Source organism: Penicillium verhagenii, assembly GCF_028828195.1.
Source record: "Penicillium verhagenii strain IBT 33310 chromosome Unknown utg000002l_segment0_segment0, whole genome shotgun sequence".
Classification (NCBI taxonomy): domain Eukaryota; kingdom Fungi; phylum Ascomycota; class Eurotiomycetes; order Eurotiales; family Aspergillaceae; genus Penicillium; species Penicillium verhagenii.
Window position 1 is genome coordinate 1,624,708 of NW_026643166.1, and position 21,403 is coordinate 1,646,110.

Genomic DNA, 21,403 nt, shown 5'->3' on the forward strand with positions numbered 1-21,403 from the left:
AATTGACAGATATAGCGTACTAGTTGAATCTTGGATTTTTTTTTTGATGTGAACAACTTTATCAAGAAGGGGGGGCAATGATATGCATAGTTTACCATGATGTATCACAAATGAGCGAACCCACTCAAACATTGAATGCAAAAAAGAGAAAAAGGCGACGCTCGGACCTTGAATCGGTATTGTAAATCCCTGATGCAAGATATTTGCAAGTTTACTGGTACATACTAGTCTCCCTTAGTGAATTAGCACTTATCACTTATCGGAAAACACCGTATGATGTCCCGTTTGCGGCTTCGAACACTAGTGACGGTATAATTACCACATCGTACTCGAGAATGGCTAGTGCATTACGGGATGGAATCCAGTTGTGACGGTATACAACACCAGATTACATTATATTTCAATACTTACCGTATCATCCCAATATCAGAGTCAGGCACCAGGCTTAAACAGGCTTAAACAGGCTTAAGTGGTCGACCCAGTGTTGATGGTGACGAGGATGTGACCATACAGTACTGTATTTCAGTCCCATGGAGATCACTCGAGTCACGGACAAGTTCCTTTGTAATGACTGGCCCACACAGAAGTGACCCCAATGGTACCTCGGAGCACCCGCTGCACATAATCCCATTCCTCCACTATCAAATCTATCCTTCCTTTCCTTTCCTTCTGCGGCCTTTGCTCTCTACTGCTGTCGCCCATTTGATTCTTTTACTCCGTGTCTTTTTTTTTTGTTTACCCATCTGCACCTCGGTTCGGTACATCGAGGATCTGAATCTTTCCCATTCTCTCACTTCCTTGGGAACTTACCTATTTCGCCCTTGTTCTCTCCAAATCTCCCTCGTCACCCTTCCAATGCGCCCATCGCGTTGGCAGTGACCTTTCCCACGATACTCGAACAAGGCGCATTCGGGCCGGAATCCTCCTCTCACTTTCCCCCATAAATTCGACAATCAAAAGAGATGGTGGCTCCGGCCTCTACCGGAGCGAGCCCGATGGCCAGCCGGCCCTCGATGGGCCCCCAGCCAACCCGGTCTTCCAGCACTCACCCGTCGCATTCCCACAACGTTCCCTTGAGCGCCCGAAGGTCAGCACCGCTTGACTTGGCCACTGTAGAACGACGCGGTCAATCCAATGCCCCTCGCGAGCCATCGAAGCGCATTCGCCCTCATGGCATCCCCGAAGCCCCGACATTTCGCCCAACCGAGGAGGAATTCAAGGATCCCGTGGCGTACATCCAGAAAATTGCGCCCGAGGGCAAGAAGTATGGCATTTGTAGAGTTATTCCACCGGATAACTGGCAACCGTCTTTCGCGATTGATACAGAGGTAAATTTAGTTCTCGCGAGATCCTTGTCATCTTTTTTTTTTTGGCTACACTTGCTTTGGCCTTAACTCACGCTGAGGCCAACTTTGTGGTTTGCCTTATTTACGATACTGGTTTCATCCTATGCTTCATTCACTGACCGACAATCCTCTCTACAGCGTTTCCATTTCAAGACCCGTCGACAGGAACTCAACTCGGTCGAAGGAGGTATGGCCCCGCGTTCGACTGATGTTGCTAGCGGTGGAACCTCTCCACAATGCGGTTCTAACCCAGACTCTAACGCAGGAAACCGTGCCAATATGAACTATATCGATGGGCTCGCCATGTTTCACAAGCAACACGGGACAAATTACAGTCGGTTACCCAGCGTCGACAAACGCCCTCTGGACCTCTACAAGCTGAAGAAGGCGGTTGAGACCCGAGGTGGATTCGAACAAGTGTGCAAAACCAAGAAATGGGCAGAGATCGGTCGCGACCTGGGATACAGCGGGAAGATCATGTCCTCACTGTCGACCTCGCTCAAAAATTCTTACCAGCGTTACTTGCAACCATACGAGGAATACCTCCTTCGGGCTAAGCCCGGCGTCCAGCAGCAGCTTGAATTGGAACATGGTGGTCCTTTTACCCCGTCTCCGAGGAACTCTCCTATGCTCAAGAAGCCGCTCATTGATGAAAACGGCACCCCTTCCAAACCGCGTGAAGAGACACCGTTAATGCGAGTAGCACCAGCTGCGAGTACTCCAATGCACGATATGCCAACTCCATCCGTCGAGCCCACGCCCCCTCCGCGTCCAACCCCATCTGGTTTTACCTCAGTCAATGCCGGCTTAGGTGGATTTACTGCCGTCAACCACCACTCTCCTGCCATTTCTCATTCTCCCGCCGTTACTCACTCTCCAGGCTTCGCAACGATGGGCAACGGTCCCGCCATCAAACATGAAGGGGAGAATGGAACAGCAACACCCAAGAGCGTTATTGATCATCCTGCTCATTCGACCCCTGTTCCGAATGGCCAAGCTGGTCTGCCCGTTAAGCGGGGAATCAGCCATGACAGTGGTTCCCAAGCTGATAATGGGGATGACGGAGGCAGCGGCCGTCGAAGCAAGCGCCTCAAGAAAGGTATTGTACTTGTTTCACGAATATACCTGTGGGCCTTGTATCTGACAGCAACCTTTCTTTCTTGTAGATGGAGCCCCAACTGTGGCGGGCTCACATATGTCCCTTCTCCGGCCAGCACTTCCTAAACAGCGCAAGGATGGTGCGCCACGAACCGGCGAGGTAAGCCTATTTTTTTCAGATAAAAAATGTTGATTAGCTAAACTAAGCTTTTTCAGAAATGCGAGTCGTGCGGCAAGTCTGATGACCGCTCGGCTATCCTCGTGTGCGATAGCTGTGAACTCGGGTACCACACAACCTGCCTCGACCCATCCACATCAGCTCCCTCGGACTATGATTGGCACTGTCCCAAATGTCTGGTGGGAACTGGCGAGTTTGGATTCGAAGACGGAGGTGTCTACTCACTGAAACAATTCCAAGAAAAGGCAAACGAGTTCAAAAAGCGCTATTTTGCTTCCAAAATGCCATTTGACCCTGTTCTTAACACACACCGTCGTGAAACTGAGGACGACGTGGAGGCTGAGTTCTGGAAGCTAGTTGTAGACCTACACGAAACGGTCGAGGTTGAATACGGTGCTGATATCCACTCCACCACTCACGGCAGTGGATTCCCCACTATTGAACGAAACCCACTTGATCCTCATTCCTCCGATCCTTGGAACTTGAACGTGCTTCCTTTCTACGGAGACTCGCTTTTCCGTCACATCAAATCCGACGTCTCCGGTATGACCGTGCCCTGGGTATATGTGGGAATGTGCTTTTCAACTTTCTGTTGGCACAACGAGGATCACTACGCCTACTCTGCCAACTACCAGCATTTTGGTGCGACCAAGACATGGTACGGTATTCCCGGAGCCGATGCGCAGGCATTTGAAGCGGCTATGCGCGAGGCAGTCCCAGAGCTGTTCGAAGGCCAGCCTGATCTCCTCTTTCAACTCGTTACTTTGATGCCACCTGACAAGCTGCGGAAAGCTGGCGTCAACGTATATGCGACAGATCAGAGAGCCGGGCAGTTTGTTCTGACTTTCCCTCAAGCATACCATGCTGGTTTCAATCACGGCTTCAACTTCAATGAGGCGGTCAACTTCGCTCCTGCAGACTGGGAGCCCTGGGGCGCCGCAGGAGTAGAGCGCTTGCAAACATTCCGCCGTCACCCGTGCTTTTCTCACGATGAATTACTATTCACAGCCGCTGCTCGAGATACGTCCATCACAACTGCCAAATGGCTAGCACCTGCACTCGAGCGAACTTGCCACCGGGAGCTCGCCGATCGAACATCGTTCCTGACTCGCCATCGGGACGCCATGCCCCACAATTGTGGTGTTGGTACTAAAAACCCGACAGGTGAATGTCAGCTTAAGTTCGTAGTGGAGGAGGAGGATCTCCCGGAGGATGAATACCAGTGCCAGCACTGTAAGACCTACACTTACCTCACGCAGTTCCGTTGCCACAAGTCAGGCAAGAGTCTTTGCTTGTTGCACGTGGAGGCTTACGACTGCTGTGGTGAGTCCCTGCCCCAGAAACTCTTGGGTCCAGGTCACACTCTGCGCTACCGTGCCAGTGATGACGAACTAAAGGCAGTGGTCCAAAAGGTCCAAGAACGAGCTAGAATCCCCGAGGTATGGGGAGAAAAGCTCGACAAGACCTTGGAGGATGAGCCGAAGCCTCAGCTGAAAGCTCTCCACCACTTGCTCAGTGAAGGTGAGAAAATCCCATACCACCTGCCTGGCCTCCAAGATCTTGCGGCCTTCGTCCAGCGTTGCGATAAATGGGTTGAGGAGGCGAACAACTACATCACCCGGAAGCAGCAAAACCGCAGAAAAAACGAAAAAGCATGGCGCAAGGCCGGCTCCAAGGCGGCGCAGCTGGACGATCGTGATCGTGAAGTCCGCAGAGTAGAGAGTATCTACGCCCTTCTGGCAGAGGCTGATAAACTTTCCTTCGACTGTCCACAGATGGCGGCTTTGGAAGAGAAGACCCGCGAGATCGAAAAATTCCGCCAGGATGTTAACGCCGCCCTGATGAACCCGCATACCCGAATGACCCAGGATATTGAGGAACTTGTTGAATCCGGCCGAAATTTCAACGTGGAAATACCGGAAGTTGAACACCTGGAGAAAGTTATGCAGCAGATGAAATGGACCGAAGAGGCCGCTCGAAGGCGAGATCAATACCTCACCCTTAAGGATTGCCATGAAATTATTGCCACGGGACAACAGTTAGGCCTTTCTGACACCAATGAGCACCTGATCCAATTTAAGGAACTCGCTCGACTCGGCGAATCTTGGGAAACCAAGGCCAAGGAACTAATGGCTGTCGAGGCCGTACACTACCAACAGTTGGAAGCCCTCTCTGCTCAAGCCACCCGCTTTCCAGTTTCCCCTGATATTTTAGCTGCCGTTGACGCTATCTTGACCAAACAGCGAGAAGCCCAGAAGCGGATCCAAACCCTTTATGAAAAAAGCAAGGATCCTGATCTGAGAAATCGACCCGTGTACAAGGACGTTCGTGAACTCACCGAGTCTCTCGAGCAGCTCAACAGTCGGCCAATCGGGGCCATCGACCTAGAACGTGAACAAAAACGCCACGAGGATTGGATGAGAAAGGGTAAAAAGCTTTTCGGCAAAGCCAATGCCCCCTTGCACATCTTAAAATCCCATATGGAGTATGTGGAGAAACGAAACTCTTACTGTTTCGACTTGGACGATAGTTATCGTCCTCCGGTGGAACCTTCCTCCCGTGACAACACTCCTGATGGGTTGCTAGAGAGTTCCAATCCCAACGTGTCCAACGTGTGGGGTCCCAAGTCTCGTAAGCGGGACGTGTTTTGTATTTGCAGGCATTCAGAAGCGGGAATGATGATCGAGTGTGAAGTTTGTCATGAATGGTGGGTTTGGTCGTTATCAAATTGATCTACAGGTTCATCACTAACATCGTCTAGGTACCATGGGAAATGTTTGAAGATTGCGCGGGGTAAGGTCAAGGAGTTTGACAAATACACTTGCCCGATCTGTGACTGGCGTCAGAAGATTCCTCGAGATGCAGCTCGTCCCAAATTGGAAGATTTGCTGGAATGGCAAGCCGAGATTGCCACCCTTCCTTTCCAGCCTGATGAGGAAGAAGTCTTGGACGGTATCGTCAACCAGGCGACGGCGTTCCGTGATTTTCTCCAAAGCTTCACGAACGCCGCATGCACTACTACAGAGGAAGTCCCTACGTTGATTTTCTACTTGCGGAAAATCGAAGGCGCAGAGGTTCTTTTGACCTACGAGACCAACTTCTTCCGCCAAGAAATCCATAAATGGGCACCAGTCGCACCAGAGGCACCACCAATTTTGGATCAGTCTCTCTCGACTCGCAAACCTCGACCCACTAAGCAGCAAAAAATCATGGCACAAATGGGTGTTGAGCGCCCCGAGGATCTTCCCGAGCACCTCCGGGTGAAGCATCTAGTCGCCAAGCGCAAGTCGGTCGACATGCAGACTCAGCCTCAGATTATGCCCCGACCATCGTCTTTGCAGCCGGCCACGCCAACCCCAAGTAACAACCAGCCTTCCACTACCGGGCCAACTTTGACGCCCATGACCGATTCAAACAATAACACATCCTATCCGTTCTCTGCCAATTACTCATTGCCGGCCAGTGACTCAACCCCAGCTTTCGCGCCTACATCTTCCGCATTTTTGCCTCATGTTGCCGAGGCTTCTCAATCCCCTTCTTTCCTTCCTCGGTCTCCTCCAACACCCCAGCAAGGTCTTGAGCCCCCTCTTTTCAGCCCAACGCGCTTTGACCGTGATCCTCAATTTGTGAGCAGCAGTCCTCGTCCCAACATGGACGATGTATTTGCAGACCTTACCAATCAAGACGTTGATCCCGAATCGGAAGCTATGGAGAACACTCACGCCAACGAGGCTCTCGAGGCGCTTAATGCTAGCAATGGCAGTAGCCGGGCTTCCTCTCCCAATGATGAGTCTGCCCCTAATGGCGATGCTCATGATACTGATATCCAGGATGCTACGGCTCCGCTCTCGGCCTCGGCCAGTGACGAAAAACTCGATATGGATTCTTGATTCTTTTTTCTCTGTATCTGCTATGTTCGAATGTTCGAATGTGCTCATGTTCAAATGTGCTCATGTTCAAATCTTCAGTTCTTGGAAGTCTACTCTTCCTGTTTGGTTCTTTGGTTTTGTTGGTTTTTTTTTTCATTCCCAAACGTCTGTTCAACGCAGGTTGATTCTGCACAAGGGTTTCTTCAAGGTAACAGGGCCAGGTGAGCCCCATGGAGTTTTCTAGCGCCTTTTTTCTTTCTATGTTTTATCTTCAAGGGCCACGCGATGGCTACTCTGTTTCTGATGGTCGCGGCTGTCTGTCGTTTGACTTCTCTTCTTTTTTTTTTTTTGCTTGGTAGTCACTATGTAATACTAGTCGAATGCAGCCATTGCTATCATCTCCGTCTTAATCTTCGTACATTTGATATGACAACTTATCCGCATATGCGCCTAGGGCAGCCTGACCACCTGTGTGAATGAATAACACATTCACCTCTTCCAAGCCATATTTCTTCGCATAGTCCTTGACCTTGTTCTCTTCTACCCAACTCATCATTCCCCGAGCCGCCTTGGCAGTGTAAACCGGATCCAAGAGGAGACCCGCCTCTGCAAACCTGAACAAAGTTTTCTGGGTATTCGCATCCATGACCCCATACTCTTCCCCGACGAATTCATCGTCAAGGCGCACGTCCGCCATGCTAATATCCTGCTCTGCTTCCAACCCAATAAGTTCCCCCGCCTGGCGCGCAAACTTCAGAACTCTTTCCTCATGGTAAGACCGCGGCATCGTCGGCGAAGTTAAAATCCCAACGACCATCCTCGGTGCAAGTTTCGTTTCCGACGGCGATCCGGCCTCGGCGGCCGGGATAGCTGAAAAAGATGACGATGAATCCATCTTTTCTAGCAGCTTAAACCCTGCAATCAAGCCTCCCACCGTACTCCCACTTCCACAAGCCACAAACACAAAGTCAAATCTGCCGGACCCACCCAATTTGATCTCCTTTTCCTGCTCCGCGATCTCGAACGCTGCTCGCGCGTACCCGAGCCCGCCGAGGGGGTGCAAGCTCGCCCCACTGGAGATCCAATATGGCTCTCCACCTGCTGTCTTACCCAACCCCTCCAGAAACTTGCCCATATCTTCAAGATCTGAGCCCATATTCTCGCAGAATACTGCACTGTTACCCAGGATTGTATTCATGAGCATGTTCCCCGAGGACATGAATGAGGTTTTGTTTTCTGCGGTGCGGTACCCGCCGCCTGTACCACGGCGTAAGAGAAGCAATTTGCTGAGTTCCAATTTCGCTGCTAGAGCGCCGACTTGGACTGCGTGGTTGCTTTGGACTGCACCCTCTGTTACAAGAAGTCTAGGTCGTCTAGCAGGACGCTGATCCTGCTCTTTCGGTGGGTGGTCTTCATGGTAGCCGTATTTGGGATTTTCGGAAAGAAGATCGGGGACGATGTACTCTAGTTTGCGGTATTTGTTGCCCGGACAGGGCATGGGTGATGATTGGTCTTCCCGTTTGACGAAGATGGATACTTGAGGGTTGTAGGGGATAAGTCTCGGTGGGAATGTATGGTATAAGGACTGTGGGTGAATTGGTGAAGGATGAGAGTAGAGAAGTGGATAGCGAGGGATCTGAGCAAATCTTTCTGGTAGTTGCAAGGGCATTTTGATCATGCAATATGTTTTAAGGTGGTTGTAGGTGGTTTGGGCGTTCAGGAATCACTTCCGAATCAGTATGGATGTGGTAATGTGGAGATCTGGAGATCAAGCACTTGAGTGGAGTGCGGGTGCGGGGTGGAGACTGAGGGTGTATAGATTGCCAGTGGCAGATGTGTTGAAGAGAGAAGAAAGAAAACAGAGAGGTCTTGGTGATTTTATGTGAAAAGAAAAAGAAAAAGAAAAAGCAATTAATCCATATTTGAGCGCAGGTCTTAGATGGCAAATTGACAAATAGCAGTGGGTTGATATATTAGCACGTAAAATCACGGGCTTATTGGCACACTCAAACTTCGCGACGACCGTTTTGGCTGGAAAGTTGCGCATATCCTTACAAACTTTTTGGGCAATTTTGACCGCCCGCGTGGTATTAGTACATATCGCGTGGAAGAGAAAGCAGCCCATTTTTCTTCCCGTACTCTTATCTATATATGTCAAGTAAAGAACGCGGCAATTCAACTTCCAGGTATAGTTTACTACCAACTTGAAGGTACGTGCTTTATACTTGGAATGGACACATGAGTGCATCTTTCCGAGTCCAATTGGCATTTTCTCCCAATGATGAGCCCTGCCCAGGTAGAGCGCGTAGACACATCATAGCCATATGCTTTACCAAGCAACCCCTCAGGAGTTAGGCCTCAGGCCCCAGTCTCAGCTTCATGACTTTAGTTCATGACAACTTGATCTTATCTGGATAGACTTCGTACTCTCTGCTCATAGTAAAGGGTGGCAATATGAGTTTCAGACCTATAGGTGAATCCTTAAATTTGGCGTCAGGCTACAAACATCAGAAACCACCACGTTGGGATCATTTGTGGGGAAGCTGAAAATGACGTACCAGTTGATATATCCAGAGAACCAAAACATTCAACGAAAAAAAAAAACTACTCCCCATCTCCATTTACGTGCCTACTACGCATACCCAGCATGACACTCCTTCAATTCCTCCGCCAAGCACGTCAAGTGCACCTCCAATTCCTTGCAGGCACTCTCTCTGAACCCCCAATCTACGTCCTAGGCAATCCTTCCGCCGACCTTGACTCTATAATCTCCGCAATCCTCTATTCCTACTGCGCCAACAACCGTCTTCCCACCACAACCCCGCGCCCACACATCCCACTCCTAAACCTCCCCAACATCCCCGCCGGCCCCGAACTATACCGCCTTCGACCCGAGTTCGTCACAGCCCTATGGCTCTCCACCAATTCCCCCGCCCTAAGCCCAGATGAACAATTCGACGATTCTTCCCACTCGGCGGGCTCCTTTCTCCGCGAACACATCCTTACCACCGCAGACTTTGCGCAGAACCTGAAAGATCGGGTTCAACACTCTTCTTCAGCATCCAAGCTCGACCTCCTCGTCGACGCGATCTTGGTCGACTGGAATGCGCTCCCAGAACGCGTCGACGGAGCACCCGGGCAGGGCTCCCTAGGCGGCGTTCTCTCACAGGTCATCTTCCGCGTAGTGGGCTGCATTGATCACCATGTTGACGAAAAATTCATGCCGCCCGCTGCGGACCTGCCGGACGACCAGCCGCTGATCATCCAATCTGGACCCGGATCCTGCGCGTCCTTGATCACGGATGAGATGCAGAAGCGGGGGTTCTGGGGTACGGATGCGGGTGCGGGCGCGGCAGCGGAAATGGCGCAGGTCGCCAAATTAGCGCTCGCGCCCATTCTTATTGATACCTCGAACCTTACGGCGGAAGGCAAAGTCACGGATGTGGATGTGAAAGCCGTGGAGTTTTTGCGGCCGCGGGCTGCTGGCGGGGAGGAGCGGTCGTGGAACATGCAGAAATTTTACGAGGCGATTCTCTCGGCCAAGCAGAATAGCCTTGATCGGTTGACGTTGCACGAGGTTTTGGATCGGGATTATAAGGAGTGGACGGAGACGGTTGGGTCGTCTGATCTAGGCATCACGCTTGGGTTTTGCTCGTCGGTGAAGCCTATTCGGTGGGTTGTTGAGAAAGCGGGCGGGCCGCAGCAGTTCTTGAATGGTGTGCGGTCCTTTGCGAGTTCGGAGGGGAAGGAGTTGGACGTGGTGGTTGTTATGACGTCGTTTACATCCAGCGAGGGTGAGTTTTCTCGCGAGCTTTTCATCGGCGTTGTTGGGGATCACGTCGCTATCAAGGGCATTGAGAGTTTCGTTGCGCATGCTGGATCTCACCTTGGGCTTTCGGAGTGGATGGCGGTGGATGGTGAGGCCGGGAATAGTCCTGAAGAGGAAGATATTCGGACCACGTTGAATGGAGAAAAGGGGCTTTGGAGGGCATTATGGATCCAGAAGGATACGAAGGCCAGCAGAAAGCAGGTGGCTCCTTTATTGCGGGGTGCTGTTTCTAAGTTATAAAATACTATACGCATAGCACTTACATAGTACGAACAAGAACAAGAATATGCATTTACAAATGGAAAATCAGATGTGTTGATATGAGGCTTCAAAATGGCTAATTAATTCAAAACCATAACGCCTTGTATCAGGGGTTGAATAGGTAATATGTCAAAATGAAAAAGATGTAGAATGCAATATATGCAGTACTCCAAACCGACTCGATGCAAATGCCAGTAGGGGTTAAAAGAAAACAGGAAACGCAAAGCACAGAACAGATATGCAAAAAGAGAAAAAGAGGACATCAAAATCAAACAATCAAACAATAGCTACTAAAAATCTTCATCATACACACTCCCACTCGCAGAAGACACACCAGCGCGCTACACGGTCAGCAAGGACCAAGCCGCGCCATGTTCCTCGTTCGCCAATTTTGATAACACTCTCCCATACACTGCCCTCAGCTGCAGCATCTCTGATAGAGTCAGATGGATTGTCCGGTGCTACCATGTGATCAGCCTTACGGCTAAGTCGCATAATCTTGCCAGATGGGGATTGGATAGCCAGCTTGGCTGGTTTGTCTCGGCCACTACTAGAGCGGGTGGAAGAGATAGCCGAGGTGGATGCCGAGAACTCGTTTGAGTTGCTTGACACAGTTGATGCACCGGCGGTACTGGACACCATGCTCATAGCACTAGATGGGCGCGTGAAAACAGAAGGAGAGGCACGGCCGTTCATCGAGAACTCGTCCTTGGACGGAGGTTGAGGAGAAGCGGAATGCTGGCGAACAGCAAAGACAAACGTATTGTTAACGGCTAGTCGAGAGCATTGAGGCTGCATGATGTATAGGTCATGGCGCTGAGCATGGGGAGTGGGATGACGGAGAACAAAGTCATAGGGTGGGTTTTCCCCATGGTGGAACATAGGGAGAGCGAGGGCCAACGGATGGGGAATGTCTTTGCTGGAATGCATGAGGCCCTTCTTGCCGGCATATACTTTGAGTACAGCTTGTCCTTCGTCGCCAGGCAGGACAGCCTTAATAGTAATGCGCTTTTGGCCGCGGACCCAGTCCGGCTGAACAAGGGCACGCTTGCGCACAATGTCACCGCTCTCAAAGAAGTCACCATCTACGTCACAGGCGGACGCTGGAGCTTCAACTTCGGCAGCACATTCGACATCCGGTGGAACCACGAGACAAATTTGCATGCACTCCAAGCCCTCAAGCTGGAGCAGACTGGTGTCATAATCCGGGAATTGGGCACCCAACTTGAAGTACTGTGGGCACACAGTGGGGAGCGCCAATAGGACGTCCGGTGAGATCGGCGGGCAAATGTGTTGTTCTTCGGGATAGAGAGGAATGTGCGTATAGCAAAGGTCAAGTGGTCGGGCAAGGAAATACCAGTTCTCGGCTGTGGAAGAATTGATACTAACAAAGCGGCTTCTCTGAGGGTTGGTAGGGCTTGCCAATGCACAGTCCATGAAGCGCCATTCTCCATCAACGAGGACTGAGTTCCACCAGTGGTTGGGACGGGAGAGGCTGTCAAGATCTAGTGCATGGCCAGGGGTCTTCAAGAATCCATGGATGACCTCCGCATGAAGCCCAACAGCGGCGCACATGTCATTAACCAGAATGGCAATTTCTTGAGGGCTGCCCCGCTTGGCGTGCAGAACTCTTCTCATATCAACCTCAATGCCATCAACAGGTTCTTCCCACGCAATTTTTTCGCTGACCCATGTGAAAATTGCGCGGAGGCGCTGCACATCACTCTTGTAAGGCCGGCAAATATAGCCCTGAGCAAGACTTGTGGGATTTGTTGTTGGGGGAACGCTGTTTATGAAGCGAGCACTTTTGTCGACCAAGGTCAAGTTTCCTGAATTGAAGTTTGCAGGCTCAGTAATCGGTAAACCGTCAATGCTCTCGTCACCCTCCGCCGTATCATGTAATTCCTCGACAGAGTATATGACCGGATGATCCATCATTTGGCACCGCTCGGCTCTTTCAATTCTCTCGTTTCGGCTTGGGGATGATGCCCGATTGACATCACGGCGAACTTGAACCCAGTCGATGGCGCTTGTGTTGACTTCATTATCACGCGGCGTATCGCGATGTGAGTGAGATGTGAGCATTGGTGATACAACATCGACTACCCTGTTACCCTTTGTGGGAGATGGGGAGCCGTGACCCACTGAAATACTGCTCCTTGCGCTTGCAGCACCTGTCTTGGCGGATTCAAAGATCTTTTTGAAGAAGCCCTGCTTCTTGCTCTTCGGTGTGGAAAGACCTCCAAATACACCACCTGCGTCGCCTACATCATTGTCATTGGACGACCACGGAATAGCCGAAGATGCGCCTTGACGAGATGTGTTGTGGCTAGAGTGGTAGGATACACCTGTCATCGGAGACTCCGGTCTATCCATGTGTCCTGCATCGCTAAAACCACGAGACCGAACGGTATCCATAGCTGTGTTCGGCCTTTGGTATGCCCCATTTCGTCTCGCGTAGCTCCCGGCGCTAGTCGCGCTAAAGCCCCCAGCAGAAAACCCACTCATTCCCGTCTTGTCCGTACTTGTAGTATGATTGGTCCCGATGCTTTGAACTCCACTAGAGCTTGTGGCATTGGACTTGTTCGTGAATGTTCGGTTCAGTCTGTCGTTTCTGAGTTCTTTCCCAGACCTACGATCACTGAGATGGGGATACTGAGCAGGGATAGAATTGTTGCGTGGGTGATGGGATGCGTGTTTTGGGGGAGGCGGGGGAGGCTGATCGTCCCCTGCTTCTTCGTCCTCGGGCGGGCGATTTTGAGACTCCAGCTGTCGAAGACGACTTTCCATACGTTGGACATAGTTATTTAATTGAGGCGGACCGTCCATGTGGTCATGAGAATAGACGCTGTTGCGGTGCACAAGATCACCACGGGCTGATTGCTTACTGCCATCGAAGCCGAGGGAGGTCAAAGGTCGACGTCTGTTTGCTGGCGGTGTTCTGTCATTTGAACCATCATAAGCATCGCCAGACCAGGGATTGTTGAATGACGGTGGAGGGGATGGTGAAGGCGCTTGTCGTGGAGAAGGCGATGGAGCATCTCGTGGTAGACCCATGCCTTGCAATGAACTCATCACATCTTCCATCGCATCTCTCAACGGGGATGGTGTATTCCCATTGGCATCTGACTGGGCGGACATGCCCGAGCGTGCAGACATTGCTCCTGGTGAAGGAGTACGAGAGAATATCACATAACGATCGTTCATGTTCAATGGAGTAGGTGAGCGCGAAGGCCTTGGGGAGTGTGCCGGAGGTTGTGGGGAGCGTAGCAAGCGTTGGGGTGGTTGAGATGCGTGCATAGGCGGCTGGGGCGAGTGTGATCGAGGACGGTTGACAGCGACTCGGTGAGGAGGTGGAGGTGGAGGGGGAGGGGAATCTTCGCGCTCTTCCACTTGCATAGGGGAAAACTCTTGGGGCATTGGCGACACAGCACGATGGGGCATTGGTGAAATTTCGCGTTGCATGGGTGGATCATCGTAGTACATTGGAGAGGGCGCCCGGTGAGACCGGACTGAGGGCGTATGATAAGGTAGTGGTGAAGCATCCCGGTGCCTAGGAGAGTCATCGTAGTACACCGGAGACGGCTGTTGATAAGGGATATTTGATGGCGAATGGTATGGCATCGGTGAAACCTCTCGGTGACCAGGAGAGTGGTCATAGTACATTGGAGAAGCCGCTCGTTGGGGTATGGCAGAGGGTGTGTGGTAAGGATTAGGAGATACCGCGCGATTGGGCATTGGCGAAACGGAGCGTTGGGGCATGGGGGAAGTTGCACGAGGTGGCAAAGGGGAGGTTTCGCGGCGCTGCTGCTGCTGGGCTTGGTACGAGACTGGAGAGCTTTCGTGGGCCATGGGTGCAACCTCCCTGATCATTGGGGAGACTTCACGAGAAGAAGGACGGGAGGATGATATGCTACCACGAGGCATCATGGCAGATGGCGACCGTTCCGGTTCCACAGATGCGCGTGGTGAAATGCCGCGCGTGGAAGTTCGAGAAGAGACGGACGAAGGACGCGATGACATAGAGCCCTGGTTCTTGACCGCTGATGCATGAGTTCGAAGAGGCTTGACACTTCGAGGAACAATGCCGCCATCTCGAGGTGGTGTTTGTGGAATCGAACTCTTGACTGGGGTGTTTGATCTGCTGCGAGCTAGGTTTGACGCTGGGGAGAGGGCCTCCTTATGCGCCTGGAATGGCTTGCGGAAGACGGTCTTTGCTTTCTTGGGCGCAGAGGTCGGATTGTGAATAGGCGAAGATGCGGCTTGTACCATTGGACTGGTATCCCTGCTGATGGGTACAAAGTCTTCGCTCATGAGCTCAACAAAGTTGGAGGGAAAGAGTCCAACGGCCCGCTTATCACGGCGCAAACGACCCATCCACCACTGTCCGTCTCCCGCGTTAAGGCACTCAATCAGATCGCCTTCGACAAAACCTAAATCCCGTGTTGTTTCTCCTCCCCATGAGTAAACCGCTCGGCACCAGCATGGAAACCGCGATGGCAACTGAGATGTATTGGATGCCATCGCGATCGATGGCGTGTTATTCGAACGGGCGCAAAGTGGTATGTCGACTCATATGTGGGTATAGATTGTTCAGATGAATAGCACCGAGCAGGGCTCAGCTAGCTGACCAAAGGTTGAATTGCCGGGGATGCTATTGGATTGTTATTGTTACCCAGACGAGGTCGGGGTTTGGGCGCGGAGGGGCTGAAAGGCAATGAGGGTGACGGGGTGACTGGGGATGGCTTTAGATCAGGAACATGACGCAAGGGTCGACAATAGAATAGGCAATTCCCGATAGATCAAGGGAATTGTGAGATTTCCTGGAGACCACAGCAGGGTTATTGGGGGAGAAAGAAGAGGGCAAAGGCCAAGACGGTGAGACCCGAGCTGTGTTGTTTACGCGGGAGGAGCCTCGATTAGGACTAGCGGGCTTGCGTTATCGATAAGCTTAATGCACGTCCATCAACTCATCGGTTTCCAGGGTGTTGCATCGTGTAGCCCGTGCACGAGTCTTGACTCTTGACATTTGTGCTATTGTGTGTGATTTGTATTCTACAGAGCCCTTCCAGCTTGACATTGCGCTCCTTTGCGAAATCTACATCTACTCCTTGAAATTCTCATAGATCCGATATCTGTTGTTGACAGCCCCTCCCGACCAGGATCCATGGTCACGGTGAACCAAGAGGTGCAGAACCCTGGCAACGTCCCGCTCTCCCCACTCAGTTTCCCAAACACCGATTCCCCGCTCTACTAGTACGATCGAGGGTTCTTTTCTTTTCTTTTCAATTTGGTCAGTTTTGCATTTCTACTAGTATTCGACCCATTCCATATCCAGTTATGTTACTACTAAGTAGTAGCACTCGTCTTTCCAAGAATGTCAATATTGAAGATCATTGAAAATCATCTACGGAAATGGCACCTGGAGGTAAAAACCAAGTACACGGTAGGTGACTTGGGTCTCTGTCCAGTATGTTCCTAGTAACATCTACTGGTGATCAATTGACCTGCCAAATATCCAATTCAATTCATGCCAATGACTTTTCGGCGCACTTGGAATAACCGGGATCACCTTCCTCGACTTTGAGCAGCAGCATGAAAAGTCATCATCACCACAAGGTTGAAAAAACTAGCCACTTCTTTACCATTAAAGACAACCCCCACAGGACATAAGCTCTACTGGCTGAAAATAAGTTCTCCATCTTCAAATAGTCTACAGATCCCGCCAAGATGTCTTGTTTACTGAGGCAAGGATGTCTTTCCGGAATAGGCCACACCCCCATTCCGACGGGACCGCAAGAATGACCGGCCACATCCAAACACCTTTCCGAATGCAGCCCAGCTCGTATATCAATTTGCAAATCATTACTGAAATCTGCCCATTTTCTGCGCTCACGGGGCGAATCGCCCTTCTCTCGGTTCGGTGTCCGAATGGCTCTTCAGATCGGCACGCCCTCGATCCGCCGGAAGCGGATACTTGTTTTGAGCCACTTACTTCCCGACTACATCACTAATCGACGAACACATAATATCCTTACTTTGTACCATGCGCCTTCTGCAAACCTCCCCAAGCCAACCAAACCCCACCTTTGTGGCGTTTAAACAGCTATGCGAACATGTTTCCGGACATAAAAAAGTCCTTTGCTTCGGGCCGATCCATGAGCATGCCATAAAGACATTCACCATCGTAGTATTAAATAGAACATGTTGCCCGAGTAATAAAAATCCGTCGATCACTTTGAGGCACTCGCTTGCCAATCTTTCTTATACTTGTTTTCCATTTTGATACATACTGTCTTACATCCAACATTCACTTGGATCTATACTGGGCGAACATCTTTCAAGATGGCGCCATTAAAGACTCTACTAGCATTGGCTAGTACAGGGCTGACACAATTGGCCTTGGCTAAGTTGGTTCACTTTGATCTAGATCTGACCTGGAAACAGGGCGCACCAGATGGCAATGTTCGGGAAATGGTGTATATCAATGGCCAGTTTCCGGGTCCTGAGTTGCGACTAGACCAAGGTGACGACGTTGAGGTATGAAACCACTCATTTTCATCTCCCGGACACCGTATATTAATCGACATCAGGTTGTCGTTCACAATAACTTGCCTTATAATACAACAATTCATTTCCATGGAATTGAGCAATTCAACACACCATGGTCAGATGGAGTTCCCGGATTGACTCAAAAGTTCATTGAGCCTGGTCGGAACTGGACATATCATTGGACAGCGACTCAGTATGGCACCTATTGGTACCATTCTCATGGCCGTGGGGAGTTGATGGATGGTCTCTATGGGCCAATTTGGATCAAGTAAGAACCAACCCATGGCTATAGGAATTATTTGCGATACTGACTATCTCTAGCCCGGCGCCCGAAACACCCCAGCCTTTCCATCTCATCTCGAGTAACCAGGCCGACATCGAAGCCATGCAAAAAGCGGAGAAGAATCCGCAATTAATCATGCTGTCCGATTGGGATCATCTCACATCTGAGCAATATGGAAAATTAGAGAAGGATAGTCATATGGCTGTTTTGTAAGTGGAAAAAACACCCCAGATCACGGGTAAAAGCAACACTAACAGAAACCCAGCTGCATGGATAGTGTTCTCGTTAATGGCCGTGGGGCGGTCTATTGCCCCGGAGGCGAGACTATCTCTAATGTCGAGCTCAGTTACCTGAAAACTGCAATGGAAAACACGCCTTTGACTGATAAAGGGTGAGTTCAAACTTTTGTCACTAAAATGGCTAAGAATACTAATCCGGTTTCTTCCCATTGCAGATGCTTGCCCAATATCTACAACACACAGGGGAATTTCCCCCCATACGACGAGACCAGGATTCCACAAGGAGTCAACTGGGGATGCCAACCCACCACTGGAAATCACGAAATTATCGAAGTGGACGGCAATGCTGGTTGGGTGAGCTTAAAGTTCATTAGTGCAGCCGCTTTAAAAGCCCTCATCTTCTCTATCGATGAACACCCAATGTATATCTATGAGGTTGACGGGAGCTATGTGGAACCCATGCTCGTTGACGCGTCTAGTATCTATACTGGCGAGCGCTACGCAGCGATGGTCAAGCTTGATAAGGCATGGAAGGATTATACCATTCGAGTACCGGATACTCAAGGTGACCAGGTCATCTCAGGGTTTGCTACCATGCGCTACAAGGGCTCCTCCAACACCGAGGCATCAAAGCCTTTCGTCAACTATGGTGGTACCAACACGTCCGCGTCCGTTGTCTTTATGGACAACCAGGCAATCCACCCATACCCTGCTGTTACTATTTCCGACAAAGCTGACCAGCTCGTCAATCTGACCCTTGGCCGCTCTGGTTCATCGTACACATTCACTGCCTCCGGTGGTCATCTGTGGGATATGATGGCCAACGTGGATGACCCGATTCTGTATGATCTTAATGCCAAGAATAACGTGGCATCGGAACTCATTTTCGAGACTAAGAATGGCTCCTGGGTAGACGTGCTTCTGCAGCTTGGTCACTTCCCAAACACCCCCGATACAGCTGGCGCGCATGTCATGCACAAGCATTCTAACAAAGCCTTCATTCTTGGTCTCGGTCCTGGCTTCTTCGAATGGGAAAGCACGGAGCAAGCGATTGCTGCGCATCCTGAGTATTTCCACCTTGAGAACCCTCCGATGCGAGACACCTTTGTCACACAAGGCAACAGGGGCATAACATGGATGATCTTACGGTATCAAGTAATCAACCCAGGACCCTTCATCTTCCACTGTCACCTTGAGACACACATGGCAAACGGCATGGCTGTTACTGTGCTTGATGGTGTGGATGCTTGGCCTCAGGTTCCCGAGGGTGAGGACCAGAGCCGTAACCCAATTCCGGCTTCAATTCGTGCTCCTTCTCCAAGCAGCAGTTCCATTGTCCGACCGATATCTACACCAACCAAAGCATCTTCGACCCCTGTCAAGCCGTCCACACCGGCAGCTCAGCAATACACACCAAGCTCTCAGCAGTACACCACCAGTGCTCCGCAGTATACTCCCAATCCTCAGGCTTATACTCCTGATTATCAACAGTACACATCTAGTGCTCAGCAGTACACTCCCAGCTATCAACAATATACTCCCAGCGCTCAGCAGTACACTCCTAGCGCTCAACCCCCTGCTGCCTCTTCCCAAACACCGAACTCACTCATCGAGCCCGCATTGCCCACATGGCTCACAAGACACTCAAAGGAGCAAGGCGCAGATGATTTGCTCCGTTGATTCAAGGGTGAAGTTATTGAAGAACAGCACAAGCCCATTCTCTAATGTTAGGTCAATTTGATCGAACAAGCGGCAATGCACAAGAAATTGGCTGGAAAGGCTCAGTGAGCTTGAGGTGTCTTAGGTGGTACCAACACCGATCAATTTTGTACATGCACACATGCATCTAATATGGAGTTTATATTGTTCCATTTTTTGGTCATATGTACCACTTTGGCTACATCAATATTCCCATAGCGTTCATAATCTTAATCTGATAATCATTATTTCCGATAGACCACCCTCTTTCAAAGTATGTACTTTCCGTAAACATTCGAAGTAAAAATCCTGGAAATTTATCAGTACAATTCCATTCCATTGAACATTTGAACGCCAGTCATTTCGAACGTTTGAAAATTGGGTTTGCCAACCCCCCCAAGGTTCCTGGAGGGTTGACTACACGCCTTTTTAGCACTTACTACTTATGTACATGTATATGTATACGGAACCCATCAATTTGGCACTTTATATGTACATATAGAAGTATTGATCAATTCTTCTAGGTATGCCGTACAGTGGCTTCTCACCAAAAAGTTTCCATCCCTCCATTTTCACCGCCTTTATTTCTGCCGCATCAAGACCTAGCACTTATTCTGCTGTTACAAAATTCAATTATTCCATTCTATCTATCATGGAGAACAGGCGGTATGTATATTATGCTGAGTTTGGTTGAAATATGAGTCTTGAAATTTTAGTCTATTTTTGAATAATATGATGAATGTTTTTATTTGTATGCGCTGGAACGCTTCTATATAAAGTACTAGGCGGTAGCTACTGGTGTAGGCGGTGATAAAATGGCGGTGACAACCGAGAGATGGAAACTTACGAAAAGCCACTGTACTATCTGCATCAATCACCGGACCTTACATATTAATTGATGTGTGAAGTATTCTGCAAATTTCGAAACGGAGGCATAATTAGTATTACTGCCTAAATCACTCTAATGGGTAGTGGTATAATTATGAAAATACAAGGACATATCAGTTGATGTCATCAACATACCTAGTAATTCCTTAGCACGTTGCAGACGGCTTTGGCTATCTGTTGTTAAAATGTTTGCAACCTCTTTTAGTGGCGCTTTCGGTCCGCTACGGGCGACCCACTTGGATCTGCGATCACTTGTCGATCGGTATTTTGTGCCATCGTGGCCTTCATGTGTTGAATCTACTGCACAAGTTTCACGAAGCGCATTTGTCCAATAGGCACAGCCCTGAAGATGTATGTATTGACCAAATTGAAGGTTGCCAAGGATTGGTGGGATACTCCATCTGAATATTTGATGCACTTCCCCAATTCGGCGGTTCTCAAGTCCAACGCGACTTTCCCAAAGCCACAGAACAAGACACTCGTGAATTTTGGAATCCTGGAGCCTGTTAATTGTTTCTAATGGGTTGATTAATTATTGCATTTTTGGAAACTGTGTGCAGTCATGACGTATTCTATATCCCTTCGTCAATGATGCCCAGAACCGATCTACACCCGCTTACTCGATTCGCTGTTTGGGGATCTTCAGCAATATTGCTACTTATGTTCAGTGTTACATTAGAAGGCCAATTGGTGGAAGTGCCACGGGTTGCCGAAAGATATCAATGTTCTCGAACATGTTCAAGCCACCTGGTGGTATGTTGGCTTTTCAAGCCTGTCAATGCTTGATGAGTCTGGGACATCAGTACCTAGAGTCAAAATTCTCCTTCAAATGTTACCATGTGGATTGAATCCTCTAAAATAACTCCAGTACCTAGTAGACAATGCACTTTCACTAATCACATTTTCTTTCATTCTTCCAAGTTTTCTCAAGGTCTAATCCTGTAAACACTGCAATGCACCTAGGGTAAACCACTTCACGTGACGGCTGTCGTCCCGAAGTCGGGTGCAACATTCCGAATGCGGCGGTTACAACTATTGCAACTAAAGCTCCATTTTGGTGTAGATGAGTTTTTTTTCAGCACCAAACCCCACCAAAAAAACTTGATATTAGGTCATATACAATGATGTGCTAAATTAAAATAACCCACTTTGACTTCCAGAT

The 21,403-nt window shown here is 49.8% G+C and overlaps 5 protein-coding genes across 5 annotated transcripts; 3 read left to right on the forward strand and 2 right to left on the reverse strand.

Annotated features, from left to right (window-relative positions):
• Positions 1–962: 962 nt before the first annotated feature.
• N7466_000600 (uncharacterized protein) lies at positions 963–6,512 on the forward strand (the record flags this gene model as incomplete). Its single annotated transcript, XM_057159998.1, has 5 exons — positions 963–1,328; positions 1,485–2,445; positions 2,513–2,604; positions 2,661–5,329; positions 5,384–6,512. The coding sequence occupies 5 exons, from the start codon at positions 963–965 to the stop codon at positions 6,510–6,512; spliced, it is 5,217 nt and encodes a 1,738-aa protein (XP_057026246.1).
• A 385-nt stretch (positions 6,513–6,897) lies between these two features.
• On the reverse strand, positions 6,898–8,160 carry N7466_000601 (1-aminocyclopropane-1-carboxylate deaminase/D-cysteine desulfhydrase; the record flags this gene model as incomplete). The annotated part of the gene is made up of 1 exon (XM_057159999.1): positions 6,898–8,160. One exon carries the CDS (start codon positions 8,158–8,160, stop codon positions 6,898–6,900), a length of 1,263 nt encoding a protein of 420 aa, XP_057026247.1.
• Positions 8,161–9,138: 978 nt separating this feature from the next.
• On the forward strand, positions 9,139–10,560 carry N7466_000602 (putative exopolyphosphatase; the record flags this gene model as incomplete). The annotated part of the gene is made up of 1 exon (XM_057160000.1): positions 9,139–10,560. One exon carries the CDS (start codon positions 9,139–9,141, stop codon positions 10,558–10,560), a length of 1,422 nt encoding a protein of 473 aa, XP_057026248.1.
• Positions 10,561–10,884: 324 nt separating this feature from the next.
• Positions 10,885–15,105, reverse strand: N7466_000603 (putative SH3 domain protein (Cyk3); the record flags this gene model as incomplete). Its single annotated transcript, XM_057160001.1, has 1 exon — positions 10,885–15,105. The coding sequence occupies one exon, from the start codon at positions 15,103–15,105 to the stop codon at positions 10,885–10,887; it is 4,221 nt and encodes a 1,406-aa protein (XP_057026249.1).
• A 1,821-nt stretch (positions 15,106–16,926) lies between these two features.
• Positions 16,927–19,335, forward strand: N7466_000604 (Multicopper oxidase type 2; the record flags this gene model as incomplete). Its single annotated transcript, XM_057160002.1, has 5 exons — positions 16,927–17,121; positions 17,175–17,401; positions 17,455–17,625; positions 17,682–17,807; positions 17,871–19,335. The coding sequence occupies 5 exons, from the start codon at positions 16,927–16,929 to the stop codon at positions 19,333–19,335; spliced, it is 2,184 nt and encodes a 727-aa protein (XP_057026250.1).
• Positions 19,336–21,403: the final 2,068 nt, after the last annotated feature.